Consider the following 20,779-nt stretch of genomic DNA (forward strand, 5'->3'; position numbering starts at 1 on the left):
CCCGGTGCTTCGCTTACCTCCACTGAAGCAACTGATCTTCCGAGCGAGTCTCGCAGGAGGCACTGGAGGAGAAAGGACGGCTTTCTCTACCTTCGCTTTTTTGAAGCCCTTCATTACCTTCCAGTGGCAATACCTGCAAGGAAAACATTGGCAGGGGCACCTTTTCTTGGCACAACTATAGCTTGCCTGGGGTGGCGGGGGGACCCATGGTTTTGCGGCTCGCACCACTTCTCCAAGAAGCACTTCGAGGCTCATTTCGGCTCGCTCTCAGTTTTGTTCTGCCTTTGTGTTCCAGTTCATTCAAACAGAGAGAAATTGCATTTCAGATGGGAAAGTTGGCATTTCGTGGAATCACAGAACTGGAAGGGGCCATGAAGGCCATCAAGTCCCAGCCCTGCTGTTGCAGGACACCACGTTACCCCATCCCACGCAGATGGCGATACCGCTGCGCAGATGGGTCCAGGCGTGCCCCATTAGCTGAGGCGAAAAAGTGCACATTTTTTTAAACGCACATTCCAAAGTGCACATTCCAAGAAAAGGAAAAGAACCTTGCTCATTTTCTGAGTGGGATCATAAATTTGGGAATTTGTAAACACTTCTTGCTGAGGGATTACATGCATGCCTGCTCATTCCTGCATTGGAGATTGTGCATAGGACACCTTTGATGTGCAACCCGAAATGAAATCCCCACACGTCTCTCGTGGAGCATGCGGGACAGACCTCCATCGCTGACTGGGAGAAAGCCAAAGGAGGGGAGAATCGCCCCACAAGCTGCCCAGGCCAACCTGCCCCGGTGCCCCACCTGGCCGGTGGACTGCGCTTGGTTCGGAGAGTTACCACAGTGGCACGGACAGGCCTGAACCGACGCCGCACGGATTCACGCAGCTTCTCTCTTGTCCCTTTGCTTGGGCAGCTCTTCTTCCAGCATGTTGATTGATCGCATGATTTATTTTATTTATTTAAAACATTTCTATGCCGCCCCCATCGCAACAAAGCCTCGGGGCGGCTCACAGCATAATTAAAACATATAAATAACAATGAATACAATTAGAGACTAAAATGCCTGGTTGCACCTTGGCTTAAACATTTAAAATCCTATAAATACCATAATAAGTTAACAATTAAAATAAGTTTTAAAGAAAAAGGTCTTGGCCTGGCGCCGAAAATCAAATAGCGATTTAAGTGTTTGCCAAAGGGCCAGGACGAGTTTAGCCACGGTCAGCCACAGCCATTATTTTAATCCCATGCCCCTAGAAACCAGTCCCTTCTTGATCAGGTTATGATTCTGCCTCTGTGCTCCAAGCACAACTTTGGGCTGGGATTTTTGAATCCACTTATAATCCTGATTCAGGCACACTGGCTTCATCTGTAACCACAGCAGGATAGATGCATCCATAAACCCAAGGAGGAGACACCTACCTCTTCCAGAAATACAACAAAACTGGGAATATGGAGACGATAGCACCATGATAAAGCGTTCTGTTCAGCACCCCTTCAGCAATTAAAGCCCGGATCTGGACACACTGGGCATCTGTGAGGTTGACCTGCCACAGAGGAGAGGCCACGTCAGAAAGCAGGCGGCAAGCGCAACGATCCTCAGGTAGAGAGGAGGAACCTTTCGCAGGACAGCGGGGTGGCCTCTCCCCAGCCGCTGAGGTGCCCCCGCCGCAGCTCTTTTGAGACTGCACTCAAGTCCACCGTGCGGGCAGAACGCCAGGGGAGATGGGCTCCTGGCCTGATCCGGCATGGCTTTTTGTCATTTCTCAGAAGCCCCAGTGTCTCCCCTTTGTGGGCCGATGGAGGAGAAGTAGTCTCGCTGCTTTGGAAAGCGTGCTTCCAGGTGTCTCACCCTTAGTTTAGGTGGAATATCTGAATTCAAGAAGAGTTTGTTGATGGTGGCCACTTTGCTCTTCAGGAAGGCGATGTCTTTTTCGGTGTACAGTCCGAGAGAGGCCAGCACGACCACTGAGTCAGCCAGATGGAAAAACCTGTGGAAAGAGCGGGCATGCCAAGGTAGGAACAGAAGGTGGGAGGTAAGCGAGCAACAGAGCAGCAGCCCTCTCTGCAACCCAGGAAGGATGAAGGCCCAGCTCACAGCCACTGGCTGCAAACCGGACTAGCCTCAGATTGGGCCAGGGAGCCTCCGCCAGTTTGGGGGCCACAAGCAGCATCTTCCTCTGGGTTCCTTCCACTCCAGTATAGGGCAATAGCCATATAAACTCAGCACTGGCCCCGTTTGGGTTCCTAGCTTGTATGGCCTGCTGGGAAAGCATTCCGGGGAGAAGCTTCTCCAGGTTGCTGTTGTTAAGCCCTAGGAGGTGCCTATGTAAGGCAAGAAAAAAGCCCTATTTAACGGAGTCTCCGATCCCAAGTGGCATTTGTGTGAGGTGGACTTCTGTCATCTGCAGCACCAGCGCAGATCGCGACGTCCGAGGGTCATGATGGTGCGCTGGGGACAGGCAGATGTCGGTCCTGCTTCCGCATTACAAGGAGGAAGCAGCCTGGGTGGGGTGAGCCGGGAGCTGAAGTCCAACACCTCCGGGGACTCCACGCTGGGGAAGAAGGGTGCATCCAGTGCAGCAAGGGCGAGACTCTGACCCACTCACTTCTCCATCTCCAGATAAAAATAGAGGTCGTTGACCAGGAAGTTCACCGAGATGATGCGGCTCCCAAAAATCTTGCGTTTTGCTTGCATGACCTCAACGTCCTCGGACATGCCGGAATATAACCCGGGACGCCCACTAGGTCCACTGATGCTCAGGCGGGCCTGAGTTCCTGGGCTTGGCAGGTCTGGAAAGTGAAAAGGAGATGCGCCCGTCCTAGCCCCTTTCCTACCCCTCTGGCTGTTGGCCAATCGAGGCGGTACAGAAACGAGGCGATGCACACATCCAGCACGATGGACGTGCTCGGATGCTTGAGGGCTCCGGCAACGTGAGGGCAAGCCTAAGCCGATCTGGAGAGAAAAATGTGGCGCAATTCCGCCCGGCACACCCCACTCGGTCATGCCAAGTAGCGCTTGCTTGAGATGCATCATCTCACTAGGGAGCAGAATTAACCGGGGCACTTCTGAAAAGGGGGCCGGCATGCCGTGGGGGCTTAAATAAGACAGAGCAGGAAGGAAACCCAGGGAGACGCCCGCTATGGCATTCCCGGGTACAATGTGGGAGGAGGGAAGCAACCGTGGACGCACTTTCCTTGTCATTTTTTATTTCCCGGTGGAGGAATTCTTCAAAGAGCTTGCGATGTGTCACGTAACTCATCGCCTTTCGGAACCTGCAGACAGTCCTGACGAAGGCGGCGAGAGCGTACCAGCACCTTTTCTGGAGAAGAGCACCTCGTTAGCTGTGCGCAACCCCATGCAGCTGGCTCATCCATGAGACAAGAAGCCACACCTTTTTCCCCCAGCGAAAGCCTTCGAGTTAAAGCTTGAAATGTGAAGGGTTTTGACATTCGAAGCTCCCGGTTATTCATATTAAGCTCAGTTTCCCCTCTAGAACCCAGTAGAGTTGTAACCGTCTCCATTTCTCAGCCATGGAGAATAGAAACCCTCATGAACTTTCTTCTTTTCTCTCCCACCCCCACCTCTAGGCAGCATTATGATTACAGTGGGGTTAAAACTAACCATGGTTACCCCAAACCATGGCTTGCAAATCTACTTCTAACCATGGATGCACACATAGCCAACCATAGATAGCTTTAATTTGTGCAGATATAGAATCGAATCATGGTTAGTTCTCCCAAGGAAGGGAAAGTGCAAGTGAGTAGAAAAAGAGGGGAAGGAATCCTTTCGGCTGCTCTCATTCTCCTAACCATGGTTATAAAAATGGGACAGCTCTGCCTTCATAAGGCCTAATGAGTATCTCTTAGTGCTGCCCTTCCCAACCTGCAAAAATGATGAGATACATGTAAAATTCAAGGAATCACTGCTTTCAGGGTGGAGTGCTTCCCTTGTGACCTCTGACTGGATCTTGTCCTCAAACTTCCCAACCAGCAGTTCACAGAATCATAGCATGATAGAACATCAGAGCTGGAAGGGACCAAGAAGACCTTTGTGTCCAAGCCCCTGCTCAACGGAGGGCTGCAAATTAAGGCAACTCTAACGGAGGGCTGCCAAGCTGCCTCTTGGATGCCTCCGGGGTGGGAAAGCCCACACCTCCCTAATTTTACTGGGATGAGTCTGTTCCTGGAGCTGGAAGTGATAGGAACCTACTTTGAGCCAACACTGTCTCCGGCATAATCCTTATTTTGATGATTGCAGACAACTGGTTTTGCTTCCCTCATGGAATGCCCAGCATCTTTGACTTCCTGGAAACTTAATGAGCTTATATGCTCTTGGAGGATTAGTTTCTGGGCAGCTAAGTCAGTAGGTCATGGGCCTTTCTAATTTCAAATATAGTATAAATCTAAAGCAGAAGGTCATTAATGCAAATTCCTCTTCCACTTACCATCTTTTCTTTGATCATGGAAGTCCTCCTTGACCTTCCCCCACCAGGTGGAACTAATGTAAGATCGTTCTCAGGATATAAGCCTTGATACATTTTAAACCTGCCAGAGTCCAGTAGAAAGGACAGCGAATAACAGGAAGAAATTAGTTTGTCATCTGCACGATTTTGACATCATCTTCTTTCAGTCATCCTGCCCTTGCCCAGATCTTTCTCAATGGAAAACTTGGATATGATGTGCTCACCCAGTCTGTCTCAGGACTGGGTGAGCACATCATCCCGTACTCCTTAAATAAATTCTCCCCCTGTTCCCGCTTAATGTATTGCGACATTTAGTAATTTACATGTCTTATATAAATCAGACTCAATTTTGTGGAATTGCAAAGATATAAATGTAAATTAAGAACTGGAACATATAAAGGTAGATGGCAATTCACAGGAAAGCGTGTTGGAAAAAGATGGCGCTTGGGCCACAGGAACTTAAACTAACATTCTCTTGAAACTCTGTACTAGAAGCATTCTGCTTCTGGGATCTTGGAATACAACAACTCATTAGATGCTCCAGTGCTGTATTGGATGAGTTCCTTTGGAAGAGTGGGGAGGAAGTTATGGAAGTTCAACAGGGAGTGTAGTGAACTTTCTCAGTGTCCAAAAGCAAGAGGATTTCTTGAAGGACTTCAGCTGTTAGAAATGGCACCCGAAATAACTGTCTTGGAGCTGCCTTCCCCAGTGATTCTGCAGTTAAGAGCTGCTTTTGCTGTGAGACAAAAACGGTTTGCCTTACTAAAGCAACTTTGCCCCACAACCTGTTTCCCGGGAAAGGTGTGCACTGGCAGTTTTTGCAACAGGGGAGAGAAGAACTTTATAACTGTGGCAAGAGGAGTTCTCATTTGGTCTCAGTCTGGAGAGAGGGACTGAAATGTTACTACCACAAACTACTTTGGAAACTCACAATGCATCTCCTGGGCTATTCAGGGAACCAATCTAATCACAGATAAAGGGGCTGTAACCTTTCTTTTGCATCTTTACATTTTACATCTATATTTTATCATTGTATTGCTGGTCTTTACAAACCCTGTGATATATTTTGCATTTTCAGTGTACACACCATTTCTCTTCCAGGATCTTCATGACTTCCATTTGGGCTGTGACCAGCATGGGAACTGTGACGAGATATGCCCTTGGAATCTCTTTGATGATGTCCGCATTGCACTGCAGCAGCTTTTCTGGATTGGAGGGGAAAATACAACATCCTTTCCAGTATTTCTTAGCTTATTTGTGCCCCTGGGTGATGCTGCAGGACTGGGCAACACTGGGTGGACAGATGACCATTAACAGCCTTTGACGGAAAGGGAGCAGGGAGCGAAACGGTGCATGGGTGGGCGAGAGGAGAGGCAGAACCTCTCCCTTGGAGACGGGGGTCCACGCAAGCACAGGCTCCATCCGAGCTACTCCCAGGACCGACCCGGAGAGATGTCTAAGCAGGCCAGGTCAGGAGCAACTAACAGGCCTCCTGAGAGGAGGCATCTCTCTGGGCCTGGGAGAGCAGAGCTGTCCTTTCCGCCTCCTCTTTCAGCCTGCTGCATCCTGGTGCCTTCCAGATGTGCTGGGCCACAGCTGCCAGAACCTGGCTGGGGCATCCTGAGAGCCACACTGCAAAACATCTGGAGGCCACCCCTGGCTGGAAAAGACGCTGCACTCAAGGATCCCCACCAAGGGTCCAGGGAACGCCCAGGAAGCTCTGCCTTTCCATCCGGACTCGCAGGGCAGGTGGGAGCTCCCGTGGCTAACGGAGCCGGGGGCTGGCTGCCGTGCCTCATGGGCCCCAGGGCACTGTGGCTGCTTGGCTCCTGGAGCCGGGCATGCACACCGGGTGGGATGGCGTTGAAGAAGAAGGTTCTGACGCAGTCGTTGATCTGCGCACGCTGCACCCTGCTGCTGGGCTCGTTTTTCAGTTCCTCCACCGCCATCCAGAAGAGCAGCGCTGCCTCCGCGTAGTGCATCTTGAGGAAGTGCCGGAAGTAATCCAGGTGCAGAGGAGTCTGCAGCACCTCCGAGAGAGTTCTGGAAGGCAAGGAGGGGAGACCGGGCAGCGGAGGGCACCATCTCCTCCATGCTGCAGTGGGAGGAGGGCTTTCTCTGCAGTGGCGCCCAATCTATGGAATGCGCTCCCCAGAGAGGTCCGCCTGGCGCCGTCGTTCGGCGCCAGGTGAAGACCTTTTTATTTAAACGTCACTTTAATTGTTAACAATATTTGCTTATTTATCTGGCCAGGGCGACTTCTTTTATATTTTATATTTTTATTTATTTTATATTGTTAATTTTAATTTTATATTGTTATTTTTGTATTTTATTGTATTTTATTGTGTTTGTAAGCTGCCCCGAGGCTTCGGCAAGGGGCGGCATAGAAATGTTCTAATCATCATCATCATCATCATCATCATCATCATCATCTCCTCCATTCAGGTGGTGGTGGTGGTGATGCATGTAAATCTAGGTCCCAGGTTGCAAATTATGATGCTCAGTGGAATGTAGAGACCAACAGAATGGGGCTTTTCCCATCCCATCCCATCCCATCCCAAGACAGGAAATCCAAAGAATCACCCATGTTCTCCACACAGTGTTGAAAAGCTCCTGTTCCTTTTAAAATCTAGTTTCTAGGTCTCATGAGAGACAGTGCAATGATGTTCACAGAGTGTGTGATGTGCAGATCCCCAGTGAGCTGGGATGCTTGCTGGGTGAGCTTGAGTTGGTGACCAATCTTCAGCCTTGCTGGCCTTGCAGCAGGGCTGAGAGGGTCTCCATGTTCCACGGCCCCTTCCTCCCCTGAGCCACCTGGAGGAAGGGGAGGACGGACACAGGCTGCGTCGAAGGATGCTTCAGTGTGTCTGGGTACCGCATGAGGCAGGGCGCCTTCCTTCAGCTTGTACAGACCCATCCTTTTCCATGTCTGCTATGGAGGAAATTCTACTGGGTTCAGGGGTATTGGCTCTCATGCAGGACGTAGGGGATCGTTTATTTATTTTGCATTTGTAAACTGCACCAAAAATCCTAAATAGGACTCTCTGGGTGGAGAACAATTAAAACCGATAAAATACAAAAATAGCCCAATTTAGACAGCTACATAGATCAACTAAATATTAACAGGTATAGTAAACTAAAGTCGTCAATAGATGCATATAAAAGTGAAAAATACTATTCAGTTACTAAAATGTCTAGGAAGGAAGATTATTGTGAAGACCAGGAGCAACAATACCTGAAGTGCATCTCCAACACACACACACACACACACACACACACACACACAGAGAGAGAGAGAGAGAGAGAGAGAGAGAGAGAGAGAGAGAGAGAGAGAGAGGCATTCAGTTCTTTGATGCTGAACACAAGATCACCTGGGAGGATGGTCTTGATCAGATAGGGTGGGCAATGACCAAGGACCAAACTAGATATGCCATTGTTTGAGTGGCACATAATTAACATTATAATTACATCAATTATAATGTAATTAACATGCACATTTTTGTTATGTCAATAGCATCTGCCTTAACAAAAAGCTCAACCAGGCCTCTTTTAAGTGGCTGTCTCCATTTTAAGGAATGGCTCCCAATGGTCTCCAGAGTGACTTCTCCTGCAGGACAAAAGCTGCACCTTGAAGGAAGAGACCAGATTCTTCTCCAGGGCTTGCCTGAATACGTGAGGAACCCTTTCCATTGTGCTGTGGCTAATCAGGCTTTAAAGAGGTACATGTCAGCTGCATTTGCAAAATTCACATCCCAGCTGATTTCAGCCTCCCCCTGGGAAGTGAAGGGTGGGACCGATCCTGTGGAGCAATACCTGGGCTTCATCAGGGACTTTTTTGAGGCGGCCCCCTTCCTCATGAAGGACAGGCTCGATCGGGTCCAGTGGAGGCTTCTCCTGGGTGCTAACGGTCGGTAGAACACTCCTGCAGGAGAAATACAGCCGTCCACAGGTGTCTTGGCAAGAGAGTTGAAGCCCAAGATTAAGTTCTCAAGCAACAAAGTTGGCAGAACCTTACAAATTTCTCAAGAACTGATTTCTGAGGACAACGAACTGAGGCTGACTCCAGAACATTTGCTTCCTTCAGCCACTTCCTTGTCCCTTCTCAGAGCCGAGTGGACCTTACAAAAACATGCTGCCACCTGCAACCTCTCCTGAACTCCAACCTCCACCTTTCCTTCTGCTCCCTCTTCATTCCAGAGACAGTTGCCCTGATTCCAGCACGGCAGGGACTCACCACCTGATGGACATTTCTTGCAGTATGTCCGGAAGTTCTTACTGAGAAGCTCCACGGCCATCTTCGGGTTCAGCTGGACCAGCTCCTCGAACGCCATGCTGCTGTAATCTGTTGTCGTGGGAGAGAAGCGGCAGGAAAGCTACTAGCACTGTTGGTCCTTGAGGCCAAGTCGGAGCGCTTGACCATCACGAGTCTTCGCACAAACATGCATGTGGGACACCCCTGGAGGCTGCAGTCCCGCTCACAGGACAAGTCTCTCTTGGGAGCATCCAGGGGACAACATCTGGAGCAACTCCAGAACAGCCATGCAGCTAGAGATGCGCCATGAGGAGCTCTCCCAGATGACGCAGCTCATCAAAAGACACTCTGGAGGCAGGCAGAGTTCCCTCCTCAACGTATGTGGTGCGATAAAAACATACAGAATAAGTGGTAGGAAGGGAAGACAATGCATGCATACTGGAAAATTCTGTGAATGATCATGGGGGATTGTACAATAAATTCTCATTTGGAAGCACTCCTGATATCTCTCTTCTCTTGCACTTTGTGATTTCTTCGCTTTCACAGCCACGTATTTTCCTTTTTTATATTTTTATTTATTTGTATTGCGATTTATATCCTGCCTTTTTCCTACAAAGGGCTCAAGGCAGCTTGCATCATCTCTCCTCCTCCATCTTATCCTCACAACAACAACCCTGTGAGGTAGGCTGGGCTGAGAGTCTGTGACTGGCCCAAAGTCACCCAGTTGGCTCCATGGCTGAGCGGGGACTCGAACCTGGATCCTCTGAGTCCCAGTCCCGTGCTCTTAACCACTACACCACACTGGCTCTCCTTTTATAAAGGACCCTTAATTTTATAAATTTGGGCAACTAATCTGTAAGAGAATTATCTTTCTCCTGGAATGCTAGGTGTATGTGGACACCTGTATGAATTACCAGTGACAAGTTCATTAGTCCGTAATCTACAACTTGAGACTGAGCTGTCTAATCTTCAAAGTTTATGGCCACAACTTTTGGAGAAGAGTTCTGAAAAATTTAGATGTCTGTACACTCTTTTGTGACACTTTGGTTGGTCCTAATTAAGGTATTGTCTAACTATGGACCTGGGACTTTCTCCCTCACAGGCAGGGGGCTTCCAACTTTACCCTTTAAGCACCCTGAAAAACACTGCCTTCAACCATTCAGGAAGAATATGCCACTACTGAAAATTTATTTTCTAACACTGGAAGAGTCTATTTGTTATTTGACAGTTTTATTTCTTCCAGCCATTAGCTAATACGTCACTCAATTTGGCTCCAGCTGAAAATGTAATTTCTAATCTGATGATTGTCATATTTTTTTTGTTTTCTGTGTGTTTCACCCAGTACAAAACTAATCTGAGTTATACGTGGCATTTGCTTTTTTCAGCAATACTGCTCAGCCATTGCTTCTTGGTGAGCTGACCTTCTTGTTTTGTCCCTCCACTTCCTACATTGTGTACAAGGAATTCTGGAGAACTGAAAAGCTGGAATACTTTCTTGAGTTTAATGACAACTCCCAGGATTCTTTTAGGATGGAAAACAAGACTGCTAGATTATAAAAGTGCTGTAAGGATGTAGGATACATTTACTCTAAGTAGCCAGTCTTGCAAAGCCTGAAATTCCACCCCAAACCATGAGGGCAGCACTTGTAATTACCCAGCCGCCAGGTAACAGGTCTCAGCTCCATGTAGATGGAGCCCCCCGTACGCAGGTCCTGCGTGCCCAGCATCTCCCAGTGCTCTCCAGTAAGTGGATCGAAGTCTTTCATTCCAGCCAAGGCCTGGCTCAGATGCACAGATTCAATGATTCTTTGGACCAGCCGGAAGACCTCTTCCCGTTCGTTCAGCAGCTCGTCTTCTTCCGGTTTCTTCTCCTTACCGCTCTGCAAGGACAGGGAGTGTGAACTCTGTAGGCTCCATGTGAAGACTGGAAGCTGCTTTCCCCAAGCCCTGCAGATGCACTGGACTACAGTGTCCAGCACCCTCAGCCAGAATGGCAGCTTTAAAGGAATGGGTGCTAGACAGTGAGGATCTGATACCGGTTCATAGCCTGGGGACCAAGCCATGCTTCCTTGACTTGGTTTCCTCCTTGGAGCCTGCATTCCTGGCCTTTGCATCCAACTGCCCCACCTGCCTGGTTACCTGAAGGCGCGTCTCCTTCCGCATGTGCCCCCTGCCCCTTAAGACCTGGGGCAGAGGCCCTTCTCCGGGAGCCCTCCCTGAAGGTGGCTACCCAGAGAAGGGCCTTCTCTGCGGTGGTGCCCCAGTTGTGGAATTTGCTCCCCAGAGAGGTTCACCTGGTGCCATCCTTTATCCTCTTCGGCACCAGGCTAAAACCATTTCATTCTCCCACTATGTGAAGATTCATTTGTTTTAACTGGGGTTTTATTGTTGGCTGGAAATTTTATTAGGACGCTGTGTTTTATTTTATATCGTCTTGCTGTTAAACTGTCCCGAGATCATGCTAAGGGATGGCCTAGAAAAGTTTTAAATAAATGAATGAAAAAAGCAAAGAGTACTGTGGCCGGGTGACCTATTTTACAGAAGACAGTCCTCTGTTCTGGAGAGCCTGCGGAGAACAGTCCTCTGTTTGAAGGCATCCTTTTTGACAGTGCGTATGTGGCCATCCCTGCAAAGCAAAATAGCCAGGCCAAGGAGCGGCAAGAGTCTCCGGGCTCCCAGCGTACAACTGAACCCTGTATCCCATCCTACCAGTGCTGTGGGCAAGTTGATATAGATGCCATTGGTTTCTCCCAACAAGCATAGCAGAAGTGTAATCCCTGATCCCAGCTTCCTCTCACCTTGCCCTGAGAGCTCCCCTCTCTGGCTCCCTGGGGCTGGAGGAGCTACCTAGTACCCTCAGGTCATTTTGGACTACAATGCCCATCAGTCCCAGCCATCATGAGCAATGGTCAAAGATATGGAAGCTGTCTCTGGAAGACACTGGTCTGTCCAATTGTACCCTAAGAGATCACTTGGAAAATCTAATTATATTGGCATGTCAATTATGTTGTTGTTGTTGTTGTTATATATTACATTTCTATGCCGCCCATAACTGAAGCTCTCTGGGCAGTTCACAACACCCATCCAGTTTTAGAAACATAGAAACAGAGCGAGTCAGAAGGGGCCTCCCGGGCCACCTAGTCTGACCCCCAGCTCCAGCCTGCTCCGCTCATGACGTGCCTACCAGGCCTGACCCTGCTTAGCTTCCAGGATTAGGCAGGATTCTTTCAGCTTTACCACTGGGTTAGACCTCACCCAGAAATATCAACAAACCATTAGGAGTGACCACCTGCTGAGTTTAAGAGCAACTGGACTCTGAAGCAGCACTGGGGAGAGGCCATTCTGGGACACCAAATTCCAATTTTGCCACTTCCTGGTTTTAAATATCCGACTCCCCTAGCAAGCATGCAAGCCTTTTCAGCTCCTTGGTCAGAAGAAATGGCATCAATGCAGGGAGAACAAGAAAAGCAGGAATTCCACTGAGGTCACAATGCACCTGTGCCACCCAGCAAAAAGGTGAGGCTTATTAAATAAACAAACAAAAGCAGCATCGTCTTACAGTCCAGAAAATGAACAGACGATAAAATGTTGATTCTCGCTCTTAATGTTTGCCCTGGGATGGGTGGGTAAATTATGCAATCACAGGAAAACCACAGCACAGGACAATAATAGGCAAAGTTGCTTTTATTCAGGCAGGCCTTTGCGATATTAGCTGGTCTGAAAGGGGGTTTAATCGGTTGGTGCTGTTCATTTCTGCTATTGCGTTTACAATGTGTGTGTTGGACTTTAAGACTTTTTAGAATCTGGATGCTGGTGTTGCCAACCATAGTTGCTGCCCAAAACACCTGAAAAGGGAAACACCAACCACACTCTGACTTGTGGGGAAATCAGGTATCTTGGAGATCTCCTCCTTCGTCCAATTCTAGGCTAGGGATGGTCAGCTGAGAAGAGGCTTTTCTAAGCCCCAGAAGGGTGGTCTGACACGGCCCCTTAGTCAAGCTCTGAGTAATTCAGGGATATTTCTGTAACTCTGCCTTACCACATAATATAGGAACATCTTGTCATCCTGCTGAAGGAACTCCTCATAGAGGAAACTGAGTATCTGGAAAGAACAGGAGAACATCAAAGAGATTTTGTCCAATTCAGGCAAGAGGAACTGACTTTCCAGCCAGAAAAGCCATTGAACCTGATTCACTGCTTTAACACAAAAAAGCATCTTTTGTTCTCAAGCTTGCCCAGGGGCCTGATAAAGCTACATGCAAGTTCCTTCTCCCTTGCCCTGCCCACCATCCCTGCCAGGGGGGGAATGGCTCTGCATCTCTGCAGATGCAACCCTGGGGGCCTCCCATCTGAGCCCGGGGTTGCCCTGCCAGCTTCTGCGCACAGCCCATGCTTACTTCTGAGTAGTCAGGCTTTGCAGTGGCGCCCCCATTGTGGAACACGCTCCCCAGAAAGGTGTGCCTGGCGATGACACTTTTTTCATTTCAGCACCAGGCCAAGCCCTTTTTATTTTCCAGGTTTTTGTTAAGAGTTAACGTGTTTTAAGATAGGGTTTAATCTGATGTAATTTGTTGCCTGATGCAATACGCTCCCCAGAGAGGTTCGCCTGGTGCCGACGTTATATTTTTTTTGGTGACAGGCAAAACCCTTTTTATTTTCCTGTTATTTTAATGTTTATTTGATTTTAACTGGGGTTTTAGTATATTATTGGTCAGATGCTGCGGCGTTTGCTTTATTCTACTTATTTATTGTAAGCCATCCTGAGACATTCTGTAGGGGACGGGATAGAAAAGTTTTTAATTAATAAATAAATTGATAAACAAATACTTCATTTCATTGTATTACCATCCTGAGACTTTTGGTGAAGGACGTTATATAAAAGCTTAGACAGACAGACAGACAGACAGACAGACAGACAGACACATGCATACATACATATTGCCATGAATGAAATGGGAGGGGGATAGAGTATTTTCAACCCCACCCATTTCTGCCCATAGTCCAATCCACATTTGCCTGGGGGCCAGTCCAGACTGAGTGCCGCCCCCAGACGGAATCCTGCCCTCAGGAGGACAAGATTTGTGTACCCGCTGCTCCGCAAGTGATGGCCGTGCTCTATAAAACTCTGCCAGCAGAACTATGCCCGGTTCTTTGGGAAGAACGTATAGGAAGAAATATGTTGCCATGCCATTAAAAAGGTTGGACAGCATGGATTTCTCCTTTCCCCCACGGCAGGCTATGCAATAGGGGTGGCAGGCATGGCATCATGGAATCATAGAATCATAGCCTGTTTCCCCGAAAATAAGCCCTACCCCAAAAATAAGCCCCAGTTAAGAACATCTGCCAGATGGACGCGTTTAGTTCGTCCGTTGCAACACAATTCGGGGTTTGGAGAGGTATGACGTTGTTCCAGAAGATGACAGGACTGAAAAAGATCTGGTCTTATTTGCAGGTAAACCCGGTCGAACCATGGAATAGTAGAGCTGGAAGGGGCCGTGAAGGCCACCGGATCCACCCCCCTGCTGCTGCAGGACACCAAGTGGAAGCTGCACCAAGTCTCGCCATCCCACTTGACTGAACATCCTGGGTTGGTGGCCATCGAAAGGTTTAGCTCCTGCACAGACTTGAGAGCACTGGCGGCCCACCTCCACGCAGTCTGTGTGCGCCACAGTGGCTGGAGCAACACGGCTGGGGGACAGCTTTGGTGCTCACCCCCTGCTGCCGGAAAGGCAGGCTATGGGGCCCAGAACAAGGATGGAATCCGGCACGTGAACGCAGCCCTGCTGGAGCAGACCGAAGGCCCTGGACGTGGGAGCCTGGGCCACACGGGGCGCCACGTACAGTGCGCTTCCTGTGGATAATTTCATGGAGAAAGCATCATTCCCCACCTTGCAGATTTCCTTCTGGGCCTTGAGCACCCAGGGAATCACGTGCCCGGAAGGCAGGAGATTCTGCAAGCTCTTCAGAGTGCTGAGCTTCAGCGGGAGGTGCCAGTTGCTGCTCTGGGTCAGGTACAGCTCGCAGATCCGTTCTCCCATCACGTGGCGCAGGAGGATGTTCCCTTCGCCCAGGGAGCAGAGCATCATGCGCAAAAAGTCCTCCAGGTCGTGCCAGAGGTCAAGCAGATGCACCTCCGTGGAGTAACTCCTGCTCAGCAAGAACTCCCGGAAGGGGCGTCCGGCGCATTTGTCGGCGGTGAGCACCCATGGAAGGAAATCCAAGCACGAGGGGGACTTCACGAGGGTCTTGAGGCCAAGCATGGAGGGGACTTGGACCACCGGGGTGGCGGAGCGCAGCTTGCTGAGGCTGCACTTGTCCACCGCCTCGTCTGCCACGGGAGAGGGCAGCGACTCGCTTGGGCTGCTCCGGTGGGGCGGCGACTCGTCGGAAAGCCCCCTAGCGCTCGCTTCCGGGTTGTCTTCCGCTTGACAGGGGCTTGGGCCCGGAGGGCGCCTTTCGGCCGGACCCTGTCCCTTGTCCGCTGGACTCCTCCTGCATGGCTTCCGCTTCCTCCCTCCTTTGCGTTTCCCTCTGGGAGAAAGGCTTCGGCCCCGGACCTGATCCCAGACCTTCCTCTTGCTTTCCAGGCTGGAGTAGGCGGTGCAGGAAAGGCTGCTGGCCCGAATGCTCATTGGGGGCAGAGGAGACGGGGAGGTCTTGGGCAAGCCGGCCCGACGCAGCCGCTCCTCGTACTCTTCCAGCAGGTGCCGGCACTTGGGCTCGTGCTCTGCACTCAGCCGGCAGTGGATGTAGAAGTTGGGCAGCCAGTAACTCTCGATCTTGAACAGGGCCACTTTCTGCATCTCGCCGAGCACCTCCCTCCGAGTGCCGAAGTGCGGAGGATGATAGGTGGGGGTTTTCAGGAGCGACTCTGGAAAGATCGGGCAGATTAGACGGAGCGGCCTCGTGGGACTCGGAGATCAACAGCGGGAGGACGGGCTTCCCGCCGCCCAGGAGCCCCCTGCCCCCCGGCACGTGGCTGGGAATGACGGGCGTGCACCTTACCGATGGTGTTGTTGCACAGGGTGACAACGGTGGACCCCTCCTGCAGATGGGTGGCCATCAGCACCTGGATCAGCGACACGTAGAGATCCCGCTCGGATTCCTCTGTTTCATCGATGCTGAGTATCCGCTCCACCGCTAGCCAAAACTTGGCCAGTTCTTCTCCTGAAGATCGGACAGAAGGGGGCGGGGAGTTCACCGCAGGGAATACGGCCTGCGTAATTCCCCAGAAAACCTGAGGACCCCGGAGTATCTCCTCTCATTTTTTAAAGATTAAACTTAAATTGCTGCATTGATGTAAAATAGTAGGGATTGTGATTCTTGTTTGAAATGCATTGTTATTTTTATTCCATGAGTCCCTGTATAAACCAGCTGTGCCACCTAAAACAAGCGTCTCTATTCTTCACCTTTAGAGTAAAAACAAGTAAAAAGAACATTTTTATCCAGTTTATTAAGAGGAAGAGTCATGTGGTGTATGGTTGAGATCACAGGACTGGGACTCAGGCGATCTGGGTTCGAGTCCCCGCTCAGCCATGGAGCCAGCTGGGTGACTTTGGGCCAGTCACAGACTCTCAGCCAGACCTACCTCACAGGGTTGTTGTTGTGAGGGTAAGATTGAGAGGAGGGGGAGAATGATGTAAGTCGCCTTGCATTCCTTGGAAGGAAAACAGGCAGGGTATAAATATAATGAATGAAAGAAAGAAAGTTGGGAAGATAAAGGTATAAAACCTAAAAATCCACTTTTATTGAATCAAAGCAATGGGTTGACTCGCTTGGCACTACCTGTCCTGCTTAGAAGTGGTCCTCCCAGCTTGCAGGACGCCATCTTTTCCAGAGTTACCTGAGACTCTTTACCTGGGACGGAACCGGCCACCTTCCACGGTCAAAGTGCAGACGCCATCCATTGCAGGTGGCCCTACCAGTCGAGGGGATGAGCTCTGGGGCCCCAGCTGGCCATTTGTTTCCGCAGGGTGTTGTCTGTGCTCCGCACATTGGGTCTCTTCTGGTTACCTGCCATTCCTTGCAGGAAGGAACGGAAGCGCCACATTCCCCGAGTGCCGGCAACGCATTTCTCGAGAAGCCACTGGTCCGCCTTCTTCCATCTCAGCATCTCCGCTGTAAAGCATGAGTGGAGAGGGCATCATTTGAGGAGGCATGTGGGGCTGGCTTGGGGAATCTGCCCTGTGCCTGGAAATGATTCCTCCTCCTCCTCCTCCTCCCCCTCACATTATGTTTCTAAACAGCCCATAGCTGAAGCATTCTGGGAAGTCCCCCATCCAGATTTTAACCTGGCCCGACCCTGCTGAGCTTCTAAAACTAGGCAGGTTCAGGCACTTCAGACCATGTGGAAGCTTTGGCAGTGGAAAGGCTGTGCACAGGCCTGGCCAAAATGAAGCCTTTCAAGAAATATAGTTGTTTGACTGCTATCAAGTTTTACCTTTTTTCAATCTCCTTTTTATTGTTCTCAGGTTCCGTTGTTCTAACCACTGTGCACTGTCCTTGAAGTGTTTTTGGCAAACAGGATGGGGTATAAACACTAACTCTAAATAAATGTATTTTCTTTTTTCGGCATGTGGCCAGTGCACCCTGCCTTGATTGCATGTCCATACTCCTCTGCCAGTATGTGCTTTTCTTTCTGTGTTATTTGTGGTGAGAAGGACCACAAGTGTTCTTAAATGCAGGAACTGGCTTTGTTCTTACTTGGAGCTTTTTATTGATTTATTTATGCAGGCCCAATGGAAACTTCTAAGTAATGTTGCAATAGTCTGCTTATTTCCCAGTAAACTTATTGAACTGGTGATACAGAAGGCACAAGCATCCTTTAGTCTCCTAGCAATATTTCATCTCCCTCAACTCACTCTCTCTCTCTCTCTCTCTCTCTCTCTCTCTCTCTCTCTCTCTCTCACCTGAGCCTTAAGAAATAGGTGCCATGTGTGGTATTAGAAATTTAGTTCCCTTTGGAAGTGTCTTTTTAATAGTATCTTTGTAATATTTGTGTTCTTAAGAAAGATAAGCACAGATGTATTTGAAATAAACTGATAGTTCATTGATGGAAGTAGCTGGTGCGAGTCCCCCACCTACCAGCTATAGAAACACTCCATTTTCTCTCTGCCTCACTCTTTCTGCCGCAATTAAAACTGCAAAAATGCCTTTTTTGGTCTCCTGCTGCCCCCTGCCTGTCTCTGGAGGAGCTACACCTCCTGCTTGGAAGGAGATCGCATTCCAAATACGGTTTCTCAGCAGTCGGGAAATCATTTGCTTCCCGTAATGAAATATCAACTTAAGATCTCAGCCACTCAAAAGGTGGCTTGCCAGCAACCTTGGCAGAAGTAACACACATTCAGTCAACAGGCTTATTCTTCGCTTCTTGTCGTGTGCTCTGTTTTCGTGGGTCCTATTATTATTTCCAGAATCCCAATCATGCCTCCCCTTTTGGAAAGCAGTCAAGAAAAGGTCAGGCCCATGGCTTTGCACCTGGGTGTTTCTGGTCATCTCTCACCTGCCTCTGGAGACCGGATGAAGCTGATGAGCTCCTCGCAGAGAAGATAATGAAGGCACAGGTTGGTTTTGTAGAAGAAAGGCAGGCGGTGCTTTTCCATCCAGTTCATCAGCCCCTTGTGCTTTGATGCCTATATCCAGAGTCAGGGTTAGTGAGCTTGAAGCCCTGATTCCTTCATGTGGTGCCCCGAATCTCTGAAAAGCCAGTTTTGTTACTTCCTAACGATCCAGGGTATTTGCTGAAAGAAAGATCCGGTGATCCAGATGCTTCCGATCACCCTGCGTTACCTGGCTTTTTGCTCACAGGTATTTCGCCCTTTGCTGCTCCCCACACCCAAATCTTTGTGCCTGCAGGTTTTTTATTTTTAAATCAAATGTCCTTCTCTCCCTTGTCCATACATTTGTTTCTACAAATTGGGGGTGTCCTTAAGAGACGGGGTTCTTTAAAGATCCATGCACGCACGCACACACACACACAGACGTTAGAGCGTATATAAATGAAGGCATGTGCATTTGTGCATTTTGGTCCTGTGGGCCTGAATCGTGAATCTTTTCAGTCCCCAGCAGCATCCCTGCCTGTATTGTCCCCGGAAGGGTGAGGAGACGTAAGGCGCGATCTTAGCAATGATCCGTGAAAGAGCTGGGTGACCCACTGGCTTCCTTCCACTGGTTGCATCATGTGACATGGCAACCTGCCCAATGAAAACGTTATGCAGGGCAGGTTGGCCTTGGATCATCCCATGGTGCGCTTGGCCGATGATTGCGCTCACCAAGGACTGTCCCCTGCTTCCCCAGAAGGCGGCCCACGTTCCAGAACTGACCGAGAAGCCAAGAGCTGACTGTGAGACACGAGCAGGGAAGGCAAGGGAATCGCTGAGGTCCTTAGATCCTTTAGCCATATGGCGGAGCAATCTACTCCTAGCGAAGGCCACCAGATTGCAAGCCTGGTTTCATGCGGATTTCGCTGTGCCAAACTCCTGGCACTTTCGGTGCCTTCCCTCACCCTGTGCTGAAGATTATTAGCTCTGGAAAATTTGGACATTTACCAGGTTGCAGGGTAGCTCTGGCCAAAGGTACCACTTGCGGGTGTTTCCCATGAAAATGGGCGTCTGGCCAAATACCTAGAGAGAGAGAGAAAGGCCTGGGTGGAGATGAGAGCATTTGGGATTCGTAGTTCTGCTGAGATGCCATTAAACAACAACGCACAAGAGGAACCAATTATGGCTCAGACAAGCTATTGTGTTTAAGAGAGCTGGAAGTGAGGTTTCACTACTGATGGGGAACATGTGTATTTCTTTGATCCCACTGCAACCTCTGGTCAAACAAGTTCCATAGGTTTTTAGCAACACACGAGGGGACCCCTGTTGTTATCTGGAATCACAGATAACGGGGTGGGGGGGGGGGACAGTTCCTTTCTATATTCCACTTTCATGGTGGGGCTTGGGAGATGACCTCTGCAGACTGGATGAGGACCCCAAGGGTTGGTAGTCCCCCATCTGTGAGCCCAATGGGAGAGAATACCTGGGCGAATTGGAGGAAATGACAGCTAGTCCAGATAACCAGTCCTCTAGCAAGTGGGGCTGAGTAGACTCCCATTCCCCCTGACTTCCACCCATGAACAATAAAATCAACTATTGCCGGCGGAAGCTTGTCCTTTGTTTGTTTCCTAGTCACAAGCATGACAGATTATCAGAAGCGGCTTATAGGCAGCATGAGATGCTAGGCTGGTGAGGGATACTTACAGGAAGATTCAGGAATGTGTTGAAGAAATCGGCAAAGATTTCATCTTGCAGGAGCACCGTTAAGTGCTTTTTGGCCATCAACTCTGCGGAGGAGAGGGAAACCATAGTTGCAGTTATCAAGCTCAAAATGGAAGTCCTGCTCTGGTGTAAGATGTCCACTCTTCTATCCTTCTCTGCCCCATCCCCTATCGATTTGGATGCATTGTGATACATATTTGCTTCCTTTCCAGGTATAGCACATGCAAAGTCCCAACTCAATGTATTGCTGCTGTCGTTTGACCGACAGAGACGGCTACATACTGGAACGTGGGCACAGCAGAAGACTTCCTTGTCATCTTGGACTTGCTAGAGATCCTCATCTTTAAGTCTGGTTCTATCACCTCCTGACCTCAGTAGAAGCAGTGTAGAATTCATGGATATGAGCTCTTTATCTGGTCCATTAGTTACCATTCTCTGGACTAGCTGTCATTTCTAAACTATTTTCAATGGCGGCCTAGAAGTTATCTGAAAATGGAGAACTGTAGCAAGGCCTTCTCTGTCCAGGAGTGGCCACCATCAACATGGTGACCTCCATGGATTGAAGGTCTTCTATGCCACAGCGATGACATAAATTTACACAACACCATGAACACAAGTTTGGCCAAATGGAGGGCAGGCAACTGTTTTGGGCTGCTGGTACATTTGACAACATGGGAAACTGTGCTGGGCTATACTACAAAATGGCTGCCATGGAATTTGTGGCAACACACATGGAACCTGCCCAAAAGATTGAGTACAAGGTGAATCAGATCCCCAGTGCATGAAATGACAACACCAACCAA

The 20,779-nt window shown here is 49.4% G+C and overlaps 1 protein-coding gene across 1 annotated transcript in view; it reads right to left on the reverse strand.

The window, feature by feature from the left end:
• RGSL1 (regulator of G protein signaling like 1) overlaps positions 1-20,063 on the reverse strand; it is a 23,772-nt gene extending 3,709 nt beyond the window's left edge. The window contains exons 1-18 of the mRNA XM_044439134.1: positions 19,959-20,063; positions 19,263-19,337; positions 18,218-18,347; positions 16,729-16,833; positions 15,721-15,882; positions 14,604-15,586; positions 12,755-12,817; positions 10,370-10,595; positions 8,698-8,805; positions 8,277-8,385; positions 6,313-6,506; positions 5,551-5,668; positions 4,446-4,545; positions 3,191-3,320; positions 2,607-2,790; positions 1,850-1,988; positions 1,420-1,544; positions 18-133 (exon numbers count right to left, since the gene is read on the reverse strand). Coding sequence (XP_044295069.1) covers positions 18-133; positions 1,420-1,544; positions 1,850-1,988; positions 2,607-2,790; positions 3,191-3,320; positions 4,446-4,545; positions 5,551-5,668; positions 6,313-6,506; positions 8,277-8,385; positions 8,698-8,805; positions 10,370-10,595; positions 12,755-12,817; positions 14,604-15,586; positions 15,721-15,882; positions 16,729-16,833; positions 18,218-18,347; positions 19,263-19,337; positions 19,959-20,063 — 3,172 coding nt within the window. The remainder of the gene's footprint in view (positions 1-17; positions 134-1,419; positions 1,545-1,849; positions 1,989-2,606; positions 2,791-3,190; positions 3,321-4,445; positions 4,546-5,550; positions 5,669-6,312; positions 6,507-8,276; positions 8,386-8,697; positions 8,806-10,369; positions 10,596-12,754; positions 12,818-14,603; positions 15,587-15,720; positions 15,883-16,728; positions 16,834-18,217; positions 18,348-19,262; positions 19,338-19,958) is intronic.
• Positions 20,064-20,779: the final 716 nt, after the last annotated feature.

This window comes from Varanus komodoensis, unplaced genomic scaffold (assembly GCF_004798865.1).
Source record: "Varanus komodoensis strain SLA01 unplaced genomic scaffold, ASM479886v1 scaffold34_1, whole genome shotgun sequence".
NCBI lineage: Eukaryota > Metazoa > Chordata > Lepidosauria > Squamata > Varanidae > Varanus > Varanus komodoensis.